The sequence below is a fragment of the Vespula pensylvanica genome, chromosome 22 (genome assembly GCF_014466175.1).
Source record: "Vespula pensylvanica isolate Volc-1 chromosome 22, ASM1446617v1, whole genome shotgun sequence".
NCBI lineage: Eukaryota > Metazoa > Arthropoda > Insecta > Hymenoptera > Vespidae > Vespula > Vespula pensylvanica.
In genome coordinates, this window is record NC_057706.1 from 446015 (window position 1) to 466626 (window position 20612).

Below are 20612 nucleotides of genomic sequence, written 5' to 3' on the forward strand. Positions count from 1 at the left end.
GATAATATTCGAAATATGAACGAATATAATAAAATTTTTATTACAGATGACTGCTTCAAAACTTTGGCTCATCTCTGTAAATGAAACGAGAATCATATTATGCTTATCGTCGTGCTACTTCTCGCTATCGTTAAAGGAATCTGCAAGTTTAGCGACACGATAATAAGAGTTACGTGTAACCGTATATCATGATTACACATTGATCACAACAAATGCGATATCTATTTCGTGTGATATACGATGACGAATTTACAACGAAAATATCAAAAATTCATACTTATGAATTTACAAATTATCTTTGATAAATGTAAAATATTTTACGTAGGCTCTGTGTGTGTGTATCTTCAAATATCTAAAAGAAACTATTGTACATTCGTCAAAGATACCAAGGAAGGCGACAAACGCTAGAACTCAATTGACAAATTGAGAATAGATTCGTAGATTCAACGGCGAACATACCAGCACGAACGATATGGATTACAAGGAATAGGGAGTGTCGGAACGAACGTAAACTTAAGATACGGAGGAAGGGCTCCAACGAAGCGTCGAACAATTTTACGCAGTGAATCTTGGTGCGTTGTATCGTACCATATACCGAACAACACGCTCTACTTCCTACGAAAATGTCCTCTGAAATATTTGCTACAGATTGAAATAAAAAAGAAGACAAGCAAAAAGAAGAAAGATGTTTCGAGAAAAGAAATTGTTGGATAGATAACGAAATGCTTTTTCGAATAACGATAACGTCGAGTATACGTGTATTCTCTTGAAAAGATCGAACTTGTAAATTGCAAGTTTTATTTCCTTGGCACCTAAGCGTACTCATCCCGCACATTCGAAAACACATACTATACGTTTGGAACATCAATCAACACAATGGACCGATTGTTCGTTGGGTAACAAGCGTTCGCTTCGTTATGGTATACAATTGAGACGGGCAGCCACGTGTCGTAGTACGTGCTTTCCACTCTGGCTGAGCTAACCGTGCAATTTGTGTGAAAGCACCGTTAACACGACGATTGAAATCGTTATCAACGATACGGGATTCTTTCAACGATCGCTTCGTTTCAATTTATTTACAGTTTCCGAACCAGATTTCGCTGAAACTTCGTTATCCAAAATATAGGGTTACTATTATTGTACGATTACATTATCTAGGCAATTAATTTAACGTACAAGAAGGCAAATCTTAATAACATATTCTATGAATTCCATAGGGTTCATTCCGTTCCATACATTTCATTGTCTGTGTTATTAATGTGTGCATTAATATAACACGAAGCACGGTGAGTACCCTCGCCAGTTTCCCTTTCCACATCTCTTCTATATCCCTTCGTTTCTATCCTATAAAAGAATGTATTATTGTGTAAGCGCGCGGCATTTCCCTTTATACGACGGAAACAGAGGGATATTCAGAAGATGTATGAAAAGGGAAACTCGACAAACTGGTGGAAGTATCCACACCATGAGCTATTAATGTATCCGATTGTAAATACAATGAGCGACATGAATCTACATACGAATCTATAATACCAGAAAACGCTTCTACGAAAAGCAAATATCCAAAATATCGGTCGATGGAAACGGTGATTACAGAAATAATACCGAAGTCTGGCATATGTAAACTCGGTGGAAATGGCGTTGCGAGATCGGAAGGAAAAACAACATTGTTGCAAGTTCGCTATCGCGTAATTCTCATTTAATATTGTATTAATCTCAAGAGGAAGTGATTCATGTGGTAAGCGTATACATACATACATACATACATACATACATACATACATAATACGTACGTACATACATGTATACGGAGAAGGCATCGAGTAGCTAATGAAACTTTCCAATCCAACGTTCACGCTGATGGTTGACGCCCTTTCTTCCTACCATCTTCGGACGGTCTCTTTCGTAACGCCATTGCCAATTCCCTTCCTTCAACGACCACACACAAATTAATATACGCCTTTCCTTAAAGCGTAGGTCGTAACTTGAATCTGATCCACCTTCGTTTGAACCGTCAAAAAAATCCTTGTCTTCGGCTCGACATCGAAGATAAACAAACGTTATCGCACCGTGTTATCATTTGGTTTACGCCATACTGATAACGTCTTAATTTATATACTCGACGTATTATTATCAAGAAAGGCGAACTCTACGCTTATAAATATATATTTCATAAAAAGAATGTTTATTATAAATGAAAAAAAAGGAACAAAGAAAGAGATAGACAGATGGGTAGGTAGATAGATAGATAGATAGATAGAGAGAGAGAGAGAGAGAGAGAGAGAGAGAGAGAGAGAAACACGGCTAAACGACGTAATTAAATTAGATGACTTTTTATTTTGTATGACGTAGGTAATTACATTTTGTTGTCATTCGTAGTATTGATTAAGAAAAACGTTTACACTGCAATCTCACGTTGAATCTATGATTTTTCAGAGACGTATCAACCCACAAAAATTTCAGTTTTCATTAAAGGAAAAACAAAACACGAAATGTAACGAAGTTTTGCTATTTCTGCACGAAACAAAGCGAACAAGTAAGAACTCATTCGAGAGACGGTAGATCGAGACACCGTTTATTTTACAAACACCAACGTACTTATTACTCGCCTACGTTATCTGCAAATTATACTCAGGTAGTCGATAAGAGTAGTAGTAAGGAGCGGTAAGAGACAACGAACGGGTCTACTAGAAAGAAATAATATACTGGAAGAATGTCTATCTTGTAAGAGATAAAAGACAAATAAAAATGATAATAGTTTCATTTCTCGCGAGTATTCAAAGTTCGTTTAAAATGAAAATATCGCGCTGAAGATCGACCGGTTTAGAGTCAATGATTTGTTCAATCTCGAACGATCTTGAGAGTAAAAAGGTCGGACTCATTGTCGCTTCGATCGAGTAGAACCGCATTGGCGTGCGAGGTGGCGCGAACTGGTGCGACCTGACCTAGCTCCACCAGGTACGTCCATATATTATACCCTGAAGCTCGCTCACCTTCCGTCACGATTCTCCCTAGCTCTTGCAGGTTCTCCTTTAGATTTGTTGACTTCCTGCCCGCACTCACACACTCGCAAACCTGTTGGTCGAGCTATTCTTTGCGATCGATAATTCGAATAAGAACGAAAACGAGTACGAGAGAGAGAGAGAGAGAGAGAGAGAGAGAGAGAGAGAAGGAAAGAGAAAGAGGGAGAGACCACCAGAAATGATAGCCCGGTTTACCGCGATCGACGCGTGGGTAGACCTCTGACGTCACGACAAAACAGTCCTCTCTCTGGGAGATCAAGGTCAGCGAGGTGCCACTGAAAACTCGATTGAGAGACAAAAAGATATTTAAAAAAATGATGACTACGTCTAAGCGGTCTGGAGATTATTTCTAAATGAGAACGAAAATGAGTTTTTCTCCTCTCTATAACAGCGTTTCTAAAGAATTTACTTTAAAGAAACAAATTTATACGTTGCTGAATAATTGGAATTAGGATAAAACGAAGAATAAATATCGATGAAGGGACTCGACGCAAAATGCATGGAATTGATAAAGAAAAAAGTGGTCCCGATCGATCGCACCTTGGTCAGATACCAAGGTCGACCAGAATAGTTCTCGACACGAAGGAGGACAGGTACCCGTTCTTCGGGGAAGTAGATACAGAGAACGCGACTAGGAGCAATGTCGTGTTTTTATTGGCCATTTTCCTCGATATGAATGGCAGACCCACACCGTGGTGAACGTTTACACTGGTGGGTGAAAGGAACGATACGCGATCCGTGCTTGTTCGAGCGTAAAATCCACGATACCTAAACCTTCTTTTCTTTACGATGAGAAAACAATGAGTAAACTTTGAAATGTAATGACGAACGACAACGACACTTCGATATTAAATCATTTGATATTTCTATTTCGTATTTGGTATTTCCACTTTAATCATTTGTGACATATATTTCTTTCCAATCTGAAAATAAATGGATGCATTGAAGCATCAACTAATACACAAGATTATAGTCGATATGTCATTACAAAAAAGATTCTATTGTGATATTGCACTTTAATGAAATCATGATACGTTATAAATTATCACAAATACGTTATCACAAATAAGTTATAAAGAATTCAATAAAAAATAAGACAAGTTCAAAAAACTTTTTAAAAATACTTAAAATCTTCCCGCTATTATCATCGTCAAATTGAAAATATCGATCGTATCCTAGGATTATCACGAAATTATGTGTATCGAATTGATTTACTCTTTACGTAACACCATGTTTAAACAATCGTGAAGTCAGCTGAGAATACAATGAAAACGATTGGAATGGTAAAAGATAAAGGGTGAAAAACAAAACGCGTTACAAGACGAAGGAGGAAGCGTGAAGCGAGCAATGCGTGACCATAAAACGAGGTACTTGGCCCTCGCGCCCAAAACCGTGACAAAGAGAAGCACGCGACATCCGGTTCGACGCGTACTCTTTCCTCTCCATATGCTTAAGGCACCGTTGTTTCTAATCTACGTTACTATTTAGAGATAAAACAAATAGATTCACGAATCTCTGTGAAGCAGAGGCTCTGCCTCTGTCTGTCTGTCTGTCTGTCTGTCTGCCTGCCTGCCTGCCTGCCTGCCTGCCTGTCTCTCTCTCTCCCCCTCCCCCTCTCTCTTCGAAGGCTATTGGGAACGAGGTAATAGGTTGACCATTACTGTCTGTTTGGAATTAGGTATTAGAGAAATAAATAAAATCGAAACTTGTGATAACAAGATCACGAGTGACCTAATATTAATCGAATACGAGTCTAAAACGTTATAACATGTTACAAATTACTGTGCTATTCTCGACAAAGTATATACTTACTTTACCTAGATATGAAAAGAAGTCCTGAAATATAACTAGAGCGATAGATATATTTAACTAATCGATTCGTTTAATTCAACGTAATCTTTATCGTTGCCATTAAACGAGAGGAAGATTAATTCTTTTTGAAGAAAAGTGCTATCGTGTTCTATCGCGACGTTAAACTTTGAATATCAGAATAATAAAAAGAAAATAAATCGATTCGCGATAGAATGAAATAAGCAATGGATCGGTGTCCTTCTCGTAGAGAAGGATTAAAGATCCTTGAAAAGATCGTCGAAGGAATTCGTGAAGGCACGAAGAGAGACGATACCTGTCGGCAGTGGAGGGCGCGTTCACACCGGAATCGATAACCGTGAGAGAGAGAGAACGACATCTCGCAAGTGGGTGGCGATGAAACGACGGGGTGGTGCTGCCGGCTAGGCGAATTCTCAAAAGTGACAGCGATATGATGACTTGTACAAAGAAGAGACGTTTTCTCGCTGATAACGTTAAAGTGATAAAACTATCGGAATGATTACTCAATCGTAATCATTCCTATCAGAGAAGCATTGACTCACCTGTGTAAGGACTCACTCGCGCGCTGTAACCTCGTGGTGTCGTCGTAATAGATCCGATCTCGGCGCACTCGAAGGAAAAAGAATGGTACGGAAGACAGGTAAAACAGAGTGGAACGTGGAAAGAAGTTTGAACGAAAAGAGAAACGTAGAAAAAAGAAGAAAAAAGAAGGAAGAAATAGGGAGGTTCGATCGAGTAGAACTCGATCCAAAATCGAAGAAGAGAGAACGAAAAAAGAGAGAGAAAGAGGGAGACCACAGGACACGCGCGAGGTTCTATCGAAGCGGCATTTTCACTGACGAACGTAAGAGGGGGGAGGAGAAAAAGAGAGAGAAAGAGAGAAGGAGAAAGAAAGAAAAAGAGAGAGAGAGAAAGAGAGAGCGGAGAGGGCACGACGACGCCGCGCAAAGTTCTCCTCCTTCTCCTCCTCCTCCTCCAGCTCCTCTTTCGCGGTCTTCTCTCGTCAAAGAGAGTAGTAGACTAGCGCCTCGTTCTCGTAGGGATGCCAAGTCAACTCACGAAGGCAACTCTCGCGCTCTCTCGGTCGCTATCGGTCTCGAAAGCACGGGTCGAGTGCGGCGATCCAAGGCTTCCTAAGCGCAAGCGCACCGTACCGTGCCGCGCACGCGTCGCCGTTCCTACTGTCGGCTCTTATCAGCCGCGCCGACGACGACGCCGCCGCCACCGACGCCGACGCCGCTAAACTCTTTCTGCGGCTCGGACCGAGACCGCGTCACACGGAGGGAGCTAAACGCATCGACGGTCAATGCGTCTGCGCGAATTCTCTCTCTTCCTCTCCTCGTACTTAATACAATTTACTAGTTTCTTATTGACGTTCAAATCTCTACATAGTAATATATAATTACAAAACAAAATTATTCTTTCATATGATTTTTATACAATTATCAATTGTTAGATTTAACAGAGTCATGCAATTTTTTTATCTTTCTCTTCCATTCCCTCCCCCCCCCCCCGCCTTTTCTCCTTCTTACTCTTTCTCCTTTCGATATATCAAACGAGACCTTGCAAGATCTTCGAGCGCCGCGAACCGCTTCTCGCTCACGACCGGTTCACGATCTTCTCGTTGACCCATTAACTCCTAAACTGCCCCGAGACATTGCACCTTCTTCACCGACTACCCTCATTTATACGCATACCTATTTATGTACGTGTATACGTACGATCCAACGAAGTAAAAAGATTATTACAGGTCTACGGCGAGAATGTATCTATATATATACACACATACACACACACACACACACACACACACACACACACACGCACGCACGCATATACGCGAAGTATCGTTGGATCGATTGTTCTACCATTTACAATGACGTACGTGATTGTCAACATCCGTTACGTAATCGCTCGCCATTCGGAATTTTTTGGATTGTACAGCGTGTGAACGATCTCGTGTGCAAATCGATTATAGATATTACTTTTTATAAAATTGTATTCAATGAAAAGTTTTGTATTTAACGAAGAATTGCAAATTTTTCACTCCTCTGCATACAGAACCGTCTCTTCTCGATGTGTACATTACTATAAAAAGATACAAAGAGACATTATATTTATCATTGATGTATACATATTGAATGCAGATTCGTCGTAACTCTTACCGATCGTTCGAATGCTATTTAAACCGGATCAGGAATGGGAATTTGTTGTGTTCGACTGTTCAGCATATCGTCGAGAAGAATGCTAATTTCCTAAGTGAAATTGATTTGAAACGATTAAAAATAATTTCGTACCCTTGTACAAAATCATTAAAGAACTTTTCGAAGGAACTTGTAAATTTCATTGTAGGATCTAACGAGTTAACTTCATTTAAATATATACACCTGTCTTACGATAAATCCTAAATGTACCTCTTCTCTTTGAACTTTCAGTTTATCGATAATCGGCTCGTTGAAGTTTGGATCGTTACTTGGGTCTTCTAAAGCAGACTCGTCGTTTCTCGTTATTTGCGGTACACGTAGCACGAACGTCTGCTTAATGGTGTCTAAAATCATGGATGGTCTCGAATAAGGCAATTGCGAGTCGATCGACGAGAAGGAATCCGCACCGGGCGATATAATCAGAGGTTTGTCGTAGCTCGTAAACTTTCCTTCTCTGCATTTTACGAAGAAGTAAAGAAGATGTTAACCATGAAACAGATCATCAAAATCCAAAATTCGTTAATACGATGAAATTAACTTACGCGAGAACGGCTCCAAATCCGATATGAGATAACAAATCTTTGGTTTTCCGTAAGAGAATCTTTTCCTTGCAAGAATAATAATGGAGTCCTGCTCCTAAACTGTGAGCAATTCCTCGTAAAGTTTTTCCTATTATCTCCTTCTTGTCTAAGTCGAAATCCTTTGTTTCGGATCAAAAACGATGGAACGAATGATATAAATTATAATGCACGAAAGGAACAATTCACATCGTAGATTACCTGATATTCATCGTACTTTCCCGCAATTATAAACGTTTTAAGGGGTAAGAGATCGATCATTTTTTCCACGCTCTTCCTTTCGCTCGTTCTATACTCGATCATCTCGTTAATGAGTTTCGAATTGTAACTCATTTTTAACGCACTTCGTATAGCCGATAATATCTCCTCGAAGGTGATCCATAATACTTCCGGTTTCGATAAATCCAGCATTATCAAGAGCGCCGTGTGATGCGGCGAATGGGTTAAGGCCGATCCACTCATAGCGGCGGAAATCAAAGAAGAAGCTACATAGCCAATTTCCCACACGTGGACTATGTTTTTCACCTAAATCGTAAGTGTTCTCTTTTCTTTTTCTTTTTTTTAATTTCGCACATTCCACGGCAACAATTTCTTGATAAGGATAATACTTACTAAACTCTTACCAGCTTTTCGTCCAAAGGAATACTCCATTGCGATCGTTGGCTTCGGTTTTTCGTCTTTTTCAAGAAATCGATTTATCATCGTAGTTTTCCCCTTAACAAAATCATGCAATATTACGCGAAATATTCGTTAAAATCGTTATATTTTTATACCTACAACGCTTTTACTACCAACGATGATAATTGACCTCTCGTGAGTCTCCTTAGGATCCGTCTTACGATTTTTTTCTTCTTCCATTGAAACGCGCAACGCTGATTCCCTATCATTTTCTCCGCTAAAATAATTTTCGTAATAGTAAACAAAATTTTCGCGATTGTAAACAAAACATGATGTAACATTCGCTGAAAGTATAATACTATGTATAGGGAAAAAATGAAAGTATCTAAAGAATGAATATTTTTGAATGAATGTAATACGAAGATCGAAATAATGAAACTTTTGATCGTTCGCCTTGATTCTTTTAATACGACTTTAACTTATAGAATAAACGATAAAATTTAAATTAAAAAAAAAAAAAAAGAACAAAAAAAAACAAAGAGTAAAGAAGTAATACTCACGAAACTTTTGATGCCATTTAAGGTCGTAAATGTCGAACGTAAAGAAAACACCTTGAAAATGACAGATGCTCACGTGCTCGTTCCTCTAGCAGTCCCGATTAACTTTGTTTTCTTCGATGTATCCATGACGACGAGGGAAAGCTAGTCATGTCGCATAGTTTGCATTTACGCGAATACACGAATGCATATTATCCGAAGAAAATCTATTTATGATCAACGAATTATTTTCTAGTTAGAATTTAAATCGAGATCGGATCTACGATCATTAAGACTATGATCATCGCATTTTCGAGTTTTGAAGTAAATGTAAAAGTAAAATTCTCAATTTAGAGAATCATAGAGAGTTGTAAACGCATTAAAATACATAAATAAAATAAATCGTAGTAGACTTTATACTATTCGTTTTTTTATATAGCCTTCGCAATACATTATATAAGGTACATTTTAATTACATGTAAATATTTCACCCTTCCTAGATAGAAACAACCGATTCGTACGTGCTATGGCCTAATGCAGATCATCAGTCTTGGTGAAGAAATCCATAAGGATATTTTTAAATGGTGACCAGCTTTGAATAGATCGTTTTTTCTTTTCTCATCAATTGATTCAAGAAAATTTTCCTTCGCAGCTAAATGATACTTTGTACATAAAATTCAATATTTATAAACTTTCTTTGCATAAAATAAAATACAATCGATTGCTTCATTTATTTCTTTGATTCATTAATTTTTGTATATACACATCCGATTATACGAAGGAGACAATGGAATGTATGACTCGCAATTGACGATTAGCATCTACTCGAAGAAGCATTACAATAAGAATAATTGAATTCGTTGACATATTTCTATATAAATAAAAGATACGTCTTTTTAGATATTGTGTGGTAATTAAAAACCTTCGTAAATATTTGAAACATTTTCGAGCACGAGCGTAATAAAAATAACACGTGTAGTCAATCGATCTTTCTTAACACCAATCACTATAAATAAAATTAAAAGCACGATATTGTGTGTGTTTCTCTATTCGCTATACGAATCCAAAAATACAAGAACCACAGAAAATCTATTGTTAGTTAATTCAGCGAATAACTTGGACAATGAATAATCCCTTGTTAATATAAGATCTCTTCGTATTTGTTACAATGAAAATTGTATACACAAAAATATTATACGAAAATAACGTTTTAAGGATGTATTAAATATTATCTTCCTTTAGAATTTAATGTAATGTATGATAGTTCGAACGGTTAGCAACAAGTACCGAGAAAAAATCGGTTTGATTATATATTTATAAGTATACAGATTTATAAATGAACATCTCAGAAGCATCATGACACAAATTTTTAAATTTGTTAATACTTTTCATATATACTTTTAGGAAATGTTCGTTCGAAAACAACGTACTTTATCTTGCCCATTAAGTACATAGATAGTATACGTATAATTTACAATTTAGTGCCTAGCTCTTGGTCCATCTACAGCACAATTAATCTTATTTATAATCTTAATTATAATAAACTAAATTGTGACATTACATCATGGGAATGAACATAATGCAGAGATAATTGAATTAAATAGAAGGTGCTCTCTTTAATTGAAATCGAACTTGAGACATTAAACTTGAGAATCATTACCAAAAGAATACTATGAAAAAATTATACGCGAATTATCTAAAGATTCTTATAATAATATTAAATGCTTACTCTTAATAAATACTTTTTTTTTTCTTTTTTATATTTTCCTTCCAGATATTGCACACAAATACTAAAAAACGAAAACAGGCAAGACACCATACATTAGCATTTTTATAATAATAATAATTTTTATATAATGATGATGATGATGATGATGATGATGATGATGATGATGATGATGATGATGATGATGATGATGATGATAACAGACAAAAATGACTTAGAAATGATCATATTGACAATATCAACACGTTGATTGTATCTTTTTTCCCTTTTTCTTTTTATATAAATATTATTATTTGATTAAAAAAATTGTATATTCAGTCCTAAATCAGGGCAATAATTTATTATTCGATGGAAAAATGAGAATGCTTATAGGCGGATATTTAACGATACTTGTTACTATTTATATCTTTCGATCTACACAATATTTTGTTTTATATTTGTCCTATGACACAATGCTTTGAACACTATGGTAGGTAGAAATGCTTAACAGACATAAAATATGTATAATCAAATCTACCATTAAAACTACTTCTTTAATACGAGAATATAAACAGCGAATGTCGTGAACATCATTTTTAAAAACTATGATTATTTGTATTGTTTTAGTTAGTCGTGTCTTTAAGATAGTTCATCATTTCATTCATTCATAAAATTGTTGCTTATCATTTTTATGAGCATAAATTAAAGAGAATAGTAATTCGTCTTCTACAACCCTTGAAAAATACACTGAACATAGTTCTTTTTAGTATAAGATAGTTAAGTGCAAAAGTGAAAAAGTTCAGTGCAAGCAATATTTCATTATCACCTCCATATAATTGATGTTTTTCAGATATATTAATTCTGTAATTGGTATGGAGGAAGACAATTGTACAAATTAGTCACCTTTTTCTATAGTATTTCAATGCTTCTATTATGCAATATATTACACGCTCTGCATGTTATCTAGTCCATATATCACTCATCCAATCATCATTTAATTCTTCGCTTGGTAAAACCTTCAATTTTCTTAATGCTTCAAGATAAAACGTCAGTTCTAAAGTAACCACCCCATGTTGTGGACCACCATTATTCACTATATTCATTTTTACTAATTGCTCCCTAAGTTTTTCTTTAAATGACGTATTTACCGTACGATAAAGTGATTCGACTTCAGTCGGTGGTAAAATCCCAGAGACAGCTTCATGAAGCTTTATGAGATAACTGTAAATAAGAAATGATAACAAATTGTATTGATAAACGATGTACAACCTGTTGACTTTATTGAATTTACCTAGAAATATTTCTAAATGATTTCGATGGTACAGGTGGCCTTGCATTCCATTTTGATATTTGACCTCCTAGTAAATTGTCAACAATAGTTAAAATTTTTCCTTCAATCTCTCTTATATGGGCCCTTATATCCCTTTCTACGCTATCTAATAATGCCACTCCACCACTTACGCTTGGCATACCTACAACTCCGCGGCTAGGATTTTGTTCAACAAGTTCTAAATATGAAGGATTAAATTTAATTAATTTATAATTACAGTAAATTAAATATTGCTAAAATTAGAGACTGTTACTATTATTATTCATCGTTGTACCTTGAAAATGTTTTTTAATATATGGCATAAACCACAAAATAAGTTTCAGACTACGTGCCGCCAATACAAGAATTGTACTTGTTATAGTTTTTAAGCCTGCAACTTGCATCGCCCCAGCACCCAAAACAAGTTGACAACACCGAGAATTATAATGCCGTAATAATTCTGCTAATTGCCGTCCAATAGTTCCTGACAATGCTACTAACTCACTGCTAGTTCTATAAATATACGACATTATGAATTATATATTTATTATAATATTTATTTGTTAAAAAAAATCATAGACTTACCTGCAATATTCGTGTATCATTTGTATCAGCATTAAAGCAGTAGCAACAACTGCAAATCTTTCTTCTCCTACTATAATAAACGATTCTGTAATATCATTTTTTACCTCATCATCGCGTTTCAATGAGCCACGGGGAAATTTATTTTCTTGATAAATGTATGTTACCAACGATTGAAATTCTGGTGGAACATCAGCTTGTTTCCATCTTTCTGATTCTAATAAGAGAGTAAGTCTTGTTTTACGTTCTGTATGGAATTTTTGTACAAACTTGCTTGCTTGTGCCTTCAAAAAATATTAGCAGTTTTGTATATCGTAATTATAGAAAGAAAACGATCTATTTAAAAATCTTCTACCTTAAATGCAGATCGCAATGCAGTACACTGTTTACCACAAAATTTTTCACATACTTCTGTAAATTCTTCTACTATATTTGCTAACTGACAAACTTGAGTTGTCGTCGCTCTATCACTTAACCAAGATGCTTTTTCAATTGGAGTATGATTTTCCTTATCTTCAATCTTATTTAATGAACTTTCAGGCATATTATCTTTCTCATTTTGCAACTTATCTTTTTCGTTTGTACCTGCGGAAAGCAGATTTCCCAGACGTTCATGGCAGTAATCACAGACAGATATAAGCATATCAGTGAGTTTTGTAGTTACACGAACATGTTCATCTTGTGTCAACAAACGATCAGGCATAGATTCATCGTATGAACCATCGACTGTACGTCCAGCAGATAGGTCTGCAGTGTCACGCATTACATCATGAACAGCCTATATCAAATAAATAAATAAATAAATAAATAAACAAGTAAATAGATGCACACACGCACGCGCGCGTATATCCTAATGTAAATAAATTACAATATAATATTATTCGTAAAGATATTCTTACATTCTAAAAATATCTTACCTTGACGCGCACTAGCAACTTTGTAAGAGAATATATTGTACTGTGAAGCAAGGTCAACCTTTCTGCATGGGAAAGACCACCTACTTCAAGAGCTGCTGCTTGTTGATCACTGCAACAATCGCTTGCTGCAAGAGCTTCTATAACTCTTTGCTTTGTTATAGCTCTCACAGTAGTCACAGCCTCCTCTTTGTAAGTATCCACAAAGTGAAAATGTTTTTGACGCAGTAGTCCAGAAATGATGGAAACAAGTTTATCCTGTTCGTTGAGGATGTACAAATGATCTCACTGGGAAGATGGACGATAGATTGTTTGCTACTCACTAAAGCTAAAATACTTTTTGAAAAGTAACATGTACTTACTGCATCCAACACAATATCTTCTTCGCCTAATGGTCTGTTCAAATCTGCGGTAGCATATTTTTGGAATTCTGTTGTAAGCATTTTATCGACAAGTTTTTCCATTTCCGTTAACTGAGAACTCAAATGCCTGAAGATAAACTGAATTAAAATGATATTTAAACTTAATATAAATTGAATAAATATAAAAGTTATGTCATAATGTTCACCGAAAACTATGCACTCCATTTAATTCTTGCAGTAAAATCTCTTGTGTCGTAGATATAAGATCCAATGCTGCAACATAGTCTGGTGTAGAAAGTAATAATTGTATCATTGGTTGGCTTTGATGTACCGTTGCCATCAGTTTCAATTTTTCATGTACTAAAAATCGATTCGTCCGAGCTCTTTCCAATCTAATAGAAAAAAATACAAAATTCAAAATCCCAATACTGGGATAAAATGCAGAAAAATTTTTACTTACTGCAAAACTCTCAAAGAATCTTTGACTAGATATTTGTCAACTTGGTGGATGTTTTCTCTTAACGCTTTTAATACAGTGATAGTTTGAGACAGCTGCTCCATTAAAGCATCATGAGAGGTCATTGCATTGAAGAATGCTTGAGATTTAGAGGCTACCTGTTCTGCTATTCTAACTTCTACGGTATCTAAATAGTGAGTTAGCTGAAATAACATTTTATAATTATTAAGTATTTGTCATCTGTGTATACACGTAATTAGAATTTATCAGTTCACCTTCTCTTGCATCTGTTTAACATGCGACACTACGTTGTATTCCTTATCTAGTAGGCCATCCTTCGCAAATGGAAATACAGCTTCAAAATTTTCTCTTTGTGAAAGATCTAAATTTGGTGTTAAAAATATTTTTGGAATATTTGACAAATCAAATTGACTTCGATCTGAAATATATACGATAATGTATAATGTACAAATATACAATAATGTATTTTTATAGATTGAAAGTATTTTAGTTACCCAGTGATTTAACTCTTTTTAAATTTGGTAAATTCTGTAATAATTCATTTGGAGTAGTTGGTCTGGTCACACTACAAATCATCCGTGAGTGTTTACGGTATCTCTACAAATAGAGACAAAAAATTAATCTACAATACGGTTATGTCAAATAAGACAAAGTTCAAATGAAAACTTTTTTGCTTACACGTGTAATTTTTTTCAGATATATTTCAAAGTGATGCATAGTAACTTCGGGAAGGTAAGGACTTTTTGGAATGTCCACTTTTTCTACAAACCCATCGCCCCATGTACGAGTAAAGAAATTACTTTGTTTTCCTTTAAATGGATCATTTAACACCGCAGGTAGATTTTGTATAGCCGAATAAACGGTCCAAGTTGAGCCAGGCTCTAGCAACTGACCATTACTTTTACGTTGGTGCTGCATCGTTGCATGCTTTGTTGCATGGGCTACATAATCTTTATCCGAAACACCTTCCACTGGAAGACTAGTACATACTCCATTATAACCATACAAACACACATACGATCCACCTTCTCTAGAACAATGTTGATCTCTCAAGTGTCTAAAAATATATAAATGCAAATTATTGCAAATACTAAGTAAAAAGAAACACGAATTGATATGGAAAAATAATTATTATTATAATAACAAAATCTATATAAGATAAAAATGTTAAAAATATATATTACAAACATGAATGGACAGTATTTAATCATATGTGAAATAATATAATAAATATATTATAATGACAGATAACGTCAAAAGGACATTGGACAAATGGACCCACCTAATAAAATCTTGAATGTGTTTAAACGTGAGGTTAGTACAATATTCACATACTAAAATCGTAGACACCGATTCGGATGTCACTACGATTTTCGCCATTTTACATCTATCGTCTTAACTAATCTGTTTAACATCGCCGTGATTAATTTCTTCCTTTATGTCATCGAACGCTCTTCACCGACATTATACATACGTACGTACAACTATTTAACGTATGCAGTACACGTCCTCAGTTACATACGTTTCACGCGAATACGTTTCAAGTTGTCCAACTGAAAAACACGATTATCGTAATACTCCAACTATTGGCTCGCTCGTTCTCTCTCCCTCTTCCTCTTCCAACCCTCTCCTTCCCCCTCACCAACATTCTCTCTCACTGACTCGAATGAAAAAGACAAACATGCCGATAATGTTTATCAGAGCAAGACAAGCAATGTAAATATATATGTATGTATGTATAAGTTTCAATAACAAAACTTACTAAACGTTAGGGTTCTGCCATTTACACGTCGTGCTCTATGTTATCGACAATTCACCAGAAATAATAGCAGCAATCATAGAACTTATGAAAGTGTTTCTCGATTACAATTCGATTAAATTCGATTGAATTCGATAGTTTAATTTTTTTTTCTTTTTTTTTTTTCTAAATAATTAACATAAAATTAACAATAATGCACAATATCAGTATATATATCCGTACATCTATCGTGAACGTTCCGTAATATACGATTTCCATGGCAAAACGCTGTCTACTTTGAGGTTATGAATGATTTGACAACTATACGTCGACACTGTACTTGAGAGAATATAAATCAAAGAATATGGACAGCGAACAAGAGAATACACTAAAACTGGAAGGTTATGCAGATAGAAAATACATTAGATTTCAAGGTCTTAAAAAAATTCCCAAATGTCCAAGCAATCGTATTGAAAGTTTAGATACAAATCAGACAGATTCGCAACAATTCAATAATCAAGATATTACGAGAAAAAAAGGTACTGTACGGATACACCATATAAAGTATTTGAAGGAGCTTTGTAATAATTAAAAATATTAAAAACATTTTTGTATCGAATCATAATAAATAATTTTGTTCGTACACGTAATAAGAATAAAATGTTTTATCATAATAACATTTTTCGATCGTATTACTAGGTGTGTCTTTGATACAATTTGTACAGACAGAATTAACCAGAGGATATCAATTGGAATATGACGAAGAAAGATTTTCTGCGAGAAGAGAAAAGATTTATTCGTTTATGAAAATTCCTAGAGAAGTTGAAAAATTCATGGTTTATGGCTTTCTTCAGGTACAGAATGATGTTCCACAAATTGTTTAATATAAATTAAGCGCAAGTAATAATATCTATTTTACAGTGTGCAGATTCATTTTTATTTGTCTATACATTTTTACCATTAAGATTTATTATGGCATTATGGGCCGTAGCTACAAGACCCCTTTGGCATTGTTTGGGGTAAATATACGTATCTTTTTTATTTATAAATAATTCCGTATAGATGCATTATCCTATATTAGAAATAACAATAAATGTCGTTATCCTATTCAATTTGCAGAAGTAAAAAACTTCGTGCCAAAAGAAAAGAAAGACTTTTGAGGCCAGCTGAAGTATGTGATTTATTAAAGGGGGTGGTAGTACTAGGCTGCTGGGCAGCCACATGGAAAGTGGACACATCAATGATGTATCATGTAGTTAAAAGTCAATCAGTAATAAAATTATATATTTTTTACAATATGTTAGAAGTAGGAGATCGACTTTTTAGTGCATTTGGTCAAGATACGATAGATGCATTACTTTGGACTGCCACAGAACCGCGTTCTCGGACACGATCAACTCGTTCTCAACACTTGGGAACATTGCCACATCTCCTGTTTGCTCTTGCTTATGTGTGTATCCTTCTTATAATACTGATTCGAAACAAATGATAAAATATTTTTTATATCATAATATATTCTTGTACTTTCTATGATGTAAAAAGATTTATAAGATACCTTGACTAAATTTTTTATTACGCATACAGTGCTGCATAGTATACTGGTGCTGTTCCAAGCAACTACTTTAAATGTAGCTATAAATAGCAGCAACAAAGCTCTTCTTACAATAATGATGTCTAATAATGTAAGTTATCTGTAAATATTTATTCCCTTTAAAAATAATTTATATAAATAAAATGAATATTGCTTTCAGTTTGTTGAATTAAAAGGTTCTGTTTTCAAGAAATTTGACAAGAATAATTTGTTTCAATTATCTTGTGCCGATGTCAGGGAGCGTTTTCACTTAACCATGTTACTGTTAGCAGTTACATTGCAAACAATGAAGGAGTATGCATGGCGAGCTGATAGGTTAATTGTGCTACTACCTGATTGCGTAATGTTGCTATTAGCAGAAGTTCTTGTTGACTGGGTTTGTATATAAAATATGATTATGATACATGAAATATATATGTATATATATTTTCTATTCATTTATTTATCTAGAACTAATATAAATACCATGTTTGTGTGTAAAGGTAAAGCATGCATTCATCACTCGTTTTAACGAGCTAAGCTCAACTGTCTATAGGGATTACACAGTTAGTTTGGCTTATGATATGGCTCAAACGAGACAAAAAACAGCATTTTCTGATCCATCGGATTTGATAGCTCGGAGAATGGGCTTTATCCCATTACCCCTTAGTGTTGCTATGGGCAGAGTACTATGTACAACATTAACACCATCCGCAAGACCAGCAAATTTCATTTTGTTAATATTAGCATATCTCATACTTGTAGCTTTACGTATATTAAACAGTCTAATTATCTTGGGTAGAGCATGTGATTTAATATCTTCGCATGCACATTCAAATAAAAATGAGATGGGTGAAGAAACACTGATACAGAATTTCAATAAATCAAGTGCAGATATAAAAGATCCAAATTTGGCAACAGCTATATTTTCAAATAGTGCTGTCAGTTTGAACAATGTATGTCTTAACGATGCTCTACTTAAATCAGATGATACAGACGAGCTGGACAGATCTGAGGACAACTCGGCTAAAGTTGCGTCACCAGTTAAAAACTTTTTAAGAAGTGGAAGTGAACCTCTACTTCCTCAATGACAGCTTTTCTTAGTATAATTGTAGCTCAAAACTTTTTTGTTCGTAAATAATATAAATAGCTCTGTATACATATATGTAGACATACTTATGTGTGTGTACATGTTATTCTCAGGTTTTTTATGATATGAATTAAATATAAGTATTTAAAAAAATAGAAAAAGAAATAAAATTCGAAGGTACTTTAACACATATTATTTTATTATAGATCCAAATAATGTTTATCCTATCTTGTTTATTATATTCGTAACAATTATTTTATTGTTACAAACTATAATATCCCGCACTTAAGGCTATTCATCAACTCTGGTTTACGCCAACGATGAGAACATACGTAATTTTTGACCTGATTTTGATAAACGAGGTCTCATTTTAAAGACGAGGGACCCCGCTTTCTCGAATTTTTGAAAAAGCTTTATTTTTTTATCGAAAGATACCGTGTTAAAAAATTGTGTTTTTCAAAATTGTGATTATGCGCGCGAATAGTTTATGCATCTTTCAAAAATGTATTATTCAGGACATTAAAGTAAAACTAAAAAAAAAAGGGGGGCGACAATATTGGAATAATAATATTTGTGATATTAATTAAACGGTTGAACGTATCTCGAAACTTTATTCTATTTTAATTTAACGCCTTACTTTTATGCAGAAGCTATTGTCGAAAGAACATTTGTTGACACGATTTTTTCAAAGAAAATGAAGCTTTTCGAAAGTTCGAAAAGGTTGAATCTTCATGCTTAAAATGATCTCGTTCGTTAAAATGATTAAAAAATTATGCTTGTACTCATTGTTAGCGCAACCATCATAAAACAATGAGTGATGGATAGCCTTAACCTTAAATAATTTATAATTTTGCAATTATTTTATATTCGTTTGGACAATGTATGGTGTATATGTAATATATCTGACTAAAAATAACTAATATATAATATAACATAATAATAATAATCTAACTAATCTCCAAACAATAGTACATACAATCGCGAGATATTCATTATACGTGTTTTGATAAAAAATTTCAGATCCGTTCTTTCATGTACCTTTTTCCACCATCTCGTCACGCTTTACTGCTTTTTCATATCGATTTCTTTTTATATGGATTTATCTTTATTCTGTATAAATTTAATATCGTTCTTCTTATAAACTTCTTTCTTCATTTGTTAACACTTTTTATGCGGTTAAATATTTTATTAAAATAACCTTAACTTAAAATTCCAATAATTTATAAATTTGATCTCGCGTTTTTTGTCTACATGTATTGTCAACAAAAACGGACCTTTGAACGAATCGGATGGTTACTCTCTCTTTCTAAAAGCAGAAACTTCAAAATTAATACTTTCCTCGTATTAACATCGAAAATAATATACATTTGTATGAAAAATAATCGCATGCGGGCGCACGAACATTTTCCTTACAAACATATTTTCACTTTTACGAGGTTTGTTTCTACAGATATCAAATCGAAATGATTAATTTTCACAGTTTGATGTAGCAAGATATCCGTTTAGATAGTTTTTAATTTCGTATATCATATTTTTAACGTTTCCATATTTTTATACAAATAGATCGAAACCAGCACGTGGGGAAGCATTTGTAATTTTGCAGTAATGAATTTAATGTGGATTCTTTCAACATTTATTGTTGACGTGTAATTAGTAATCGACATCATCGGAATAAGGACTATTGATGCATAAGACTTTTATTTCATTCAATGATAAATATTTACTGAAAATCGAAGATGTTAAGTTTTACATAATAATCGCATAAATTGCATCCTAGAACTACGAATTCTTCTATTGTCAACTAGACATAGTTGGAAATTTATGTGTACGGTAAACAATCACGAATATCATTCATAAACAAATTATATTTTATTCTTTACTTTTTACCGAATACACAATTACAATTAAGTGTATAAACTATTCATTTTTTTACGAAATTTAAATATATTACACAGAACACATTTAGTATTTTTTAAATTAATTCTCATTATAAAAGCTTTTTATTTTTATTTATATAAATACTATACATTAAAAATCGATAAGAAATTTAACGATTATATCACAGAGTGTTTCCA

The 20612-nt window shown here is 34.3% G+C and overlaps 4 protein-coding genes and 1 long non-coding RNA gene across 10 annotated transcripts in view; 2 read left to right on the top strand and 3 right to left on the bottom strand.

Moving 5' to 3' along the window:
• LOC122636589 (protein numb) overlaps positions 1-5726 on the bottom strand; it is a 45033-nt gene extending 39307 nt beyond the window's left edge. Inside the window, exon 1 of the mRNA XM_043827963.1 lies at positions 5396-5726. The gene's annotated coding sequence lies outside the window, so the exon portion shown is untranslated. The remainder of the gene's footprint in view (positions 1-5395) is intronic.
• Positions 5727-6210: 484 nt separating this feature from the next.
• On the bottom strand, positions 6211-8917 carry LOC122636591 (cytoplasmic dynein 2 light intermediate chain 1). Of its 2 annotated transcripts, none has more exons than XR_006328989.1 (8): positions 8814-8917; positions 8413-8530; positions 8248-8349; positions 7837-8160; positions 7600-7757; positions 7239-7511; positions 7019-7108; positions 6211-6550 (listed from the first exon to the last, which is right to left on the bottom strand). XR_006328989.1 is itself a non-coding variant. In XM_043827965.1 (8 exons), exons 1-7 carry the CDS (start codon positions 8828-8830, stop codon positions 7037-7039), a joined length of 1035 nt encoding a protein of 344 aa, XP_043683900.1. In that variant the 5' UTR covers positions 8831-8917; the 3' UTR covers positions 6211-6550; positions 7019-7036. The 2 variants fall into 2 exon arrangements, 1 of the variants encoding a protein (XP_043683900.1); XM_043827965.1 differs by having other exon boundaries at positions 7268-7511.
• LOC122636594 lies at positions 7052-9518 on the top strand. 3 transcript variants are annotated; one of them, XR_006328991.1, is made up of 4 exons: positions 7052-7189; positions 7289-7880; positions 7989-8171; positions 8836-9518. It is a non-coding gene; the product is annotated as an uncharacterized LOC122636594 (long non-coding RNA). The 3 variants fall into 3 exon arrangements; XR_006328990.1 differs by having other exon boundaries at positions 7289-7482; XR_006328992.1 differs by having other exon boundaries at positions 7289-7482; positions 8009-8171.
• LOC122636588 (vacuolar protein sorting-associated protein 54) lies at positions 9198-16039 on the bottom strand. 3 transcript variants are annotated; one of them, XR_006328988.1, is made up of 14 exons: positions 15422-15680; positions 14818-15196; positions 14634-14736; positions 14394-14557; positions 14122-14321; positions 13868-14053; positions 13662-13788; positions 13303-13557; positions 12741-13163; positions 12389-12669; positions 12099-12316; positions 11786-12002; positions 11398-11715; positions 9198-9451 (listed from the first exon to the last, which is right to left on the bottom strand). XR_006328988.1 is itself a non-coding variant. In XM_043827958.1 (14 exons), the coding sequence occupies exons 2-14, from the start codon at positions 15517-15519 to the stop codon at positions 11454-11456; spliced, it is 2913 nt and encodes a 970-aa protein (XP_043683893.1). In that variant the 5' UTR covers positions 15520-15692; positions 15902-16039; the 3' UTR covers positions 9198-11453. The 3 variants fall into 3 exon arrangements, 2 of the variants coding, with proteins under 2 accessions (XP_043683893.1, XP_043683894.1); XM_043827958.1 differs by adding an exon at positions 15902-16039 and having other exon boundaries at positions 9198-11715; positions 15422-15692; XM_043827959.1 differs by lacking the exons at positions 11786-12002; positions 12099-12316 and having other exon boundaries at positions 9198-11715.
• Positions 16040-16076: 37 nt separating this feature from the next.
• On the top strand, positions 16077-18723 carry LOC122636590 (protein TAPT1 homolog). The gene is made up of 7 exons (XM_043827964.1): positions 16077-16416; positions 16577-16731; positions 16799-16896; positions 16997-17331; positions 17462-17559; positions 17629-17844; positions 17951-18723. Exons 1-7 carry the CDS (start codon positions 16242-16244, stop codon positions 18536-18538), a joined length of 1665 nt encoding a protein of 554 aa, XP_043683899.1. The 5' UTR covers positions 16077-16241; the 3' UTR covers positions 18539-18723.
• The last annotated feature ends 1889 nt before the right edge of the window (positions 18724-20612 follow it).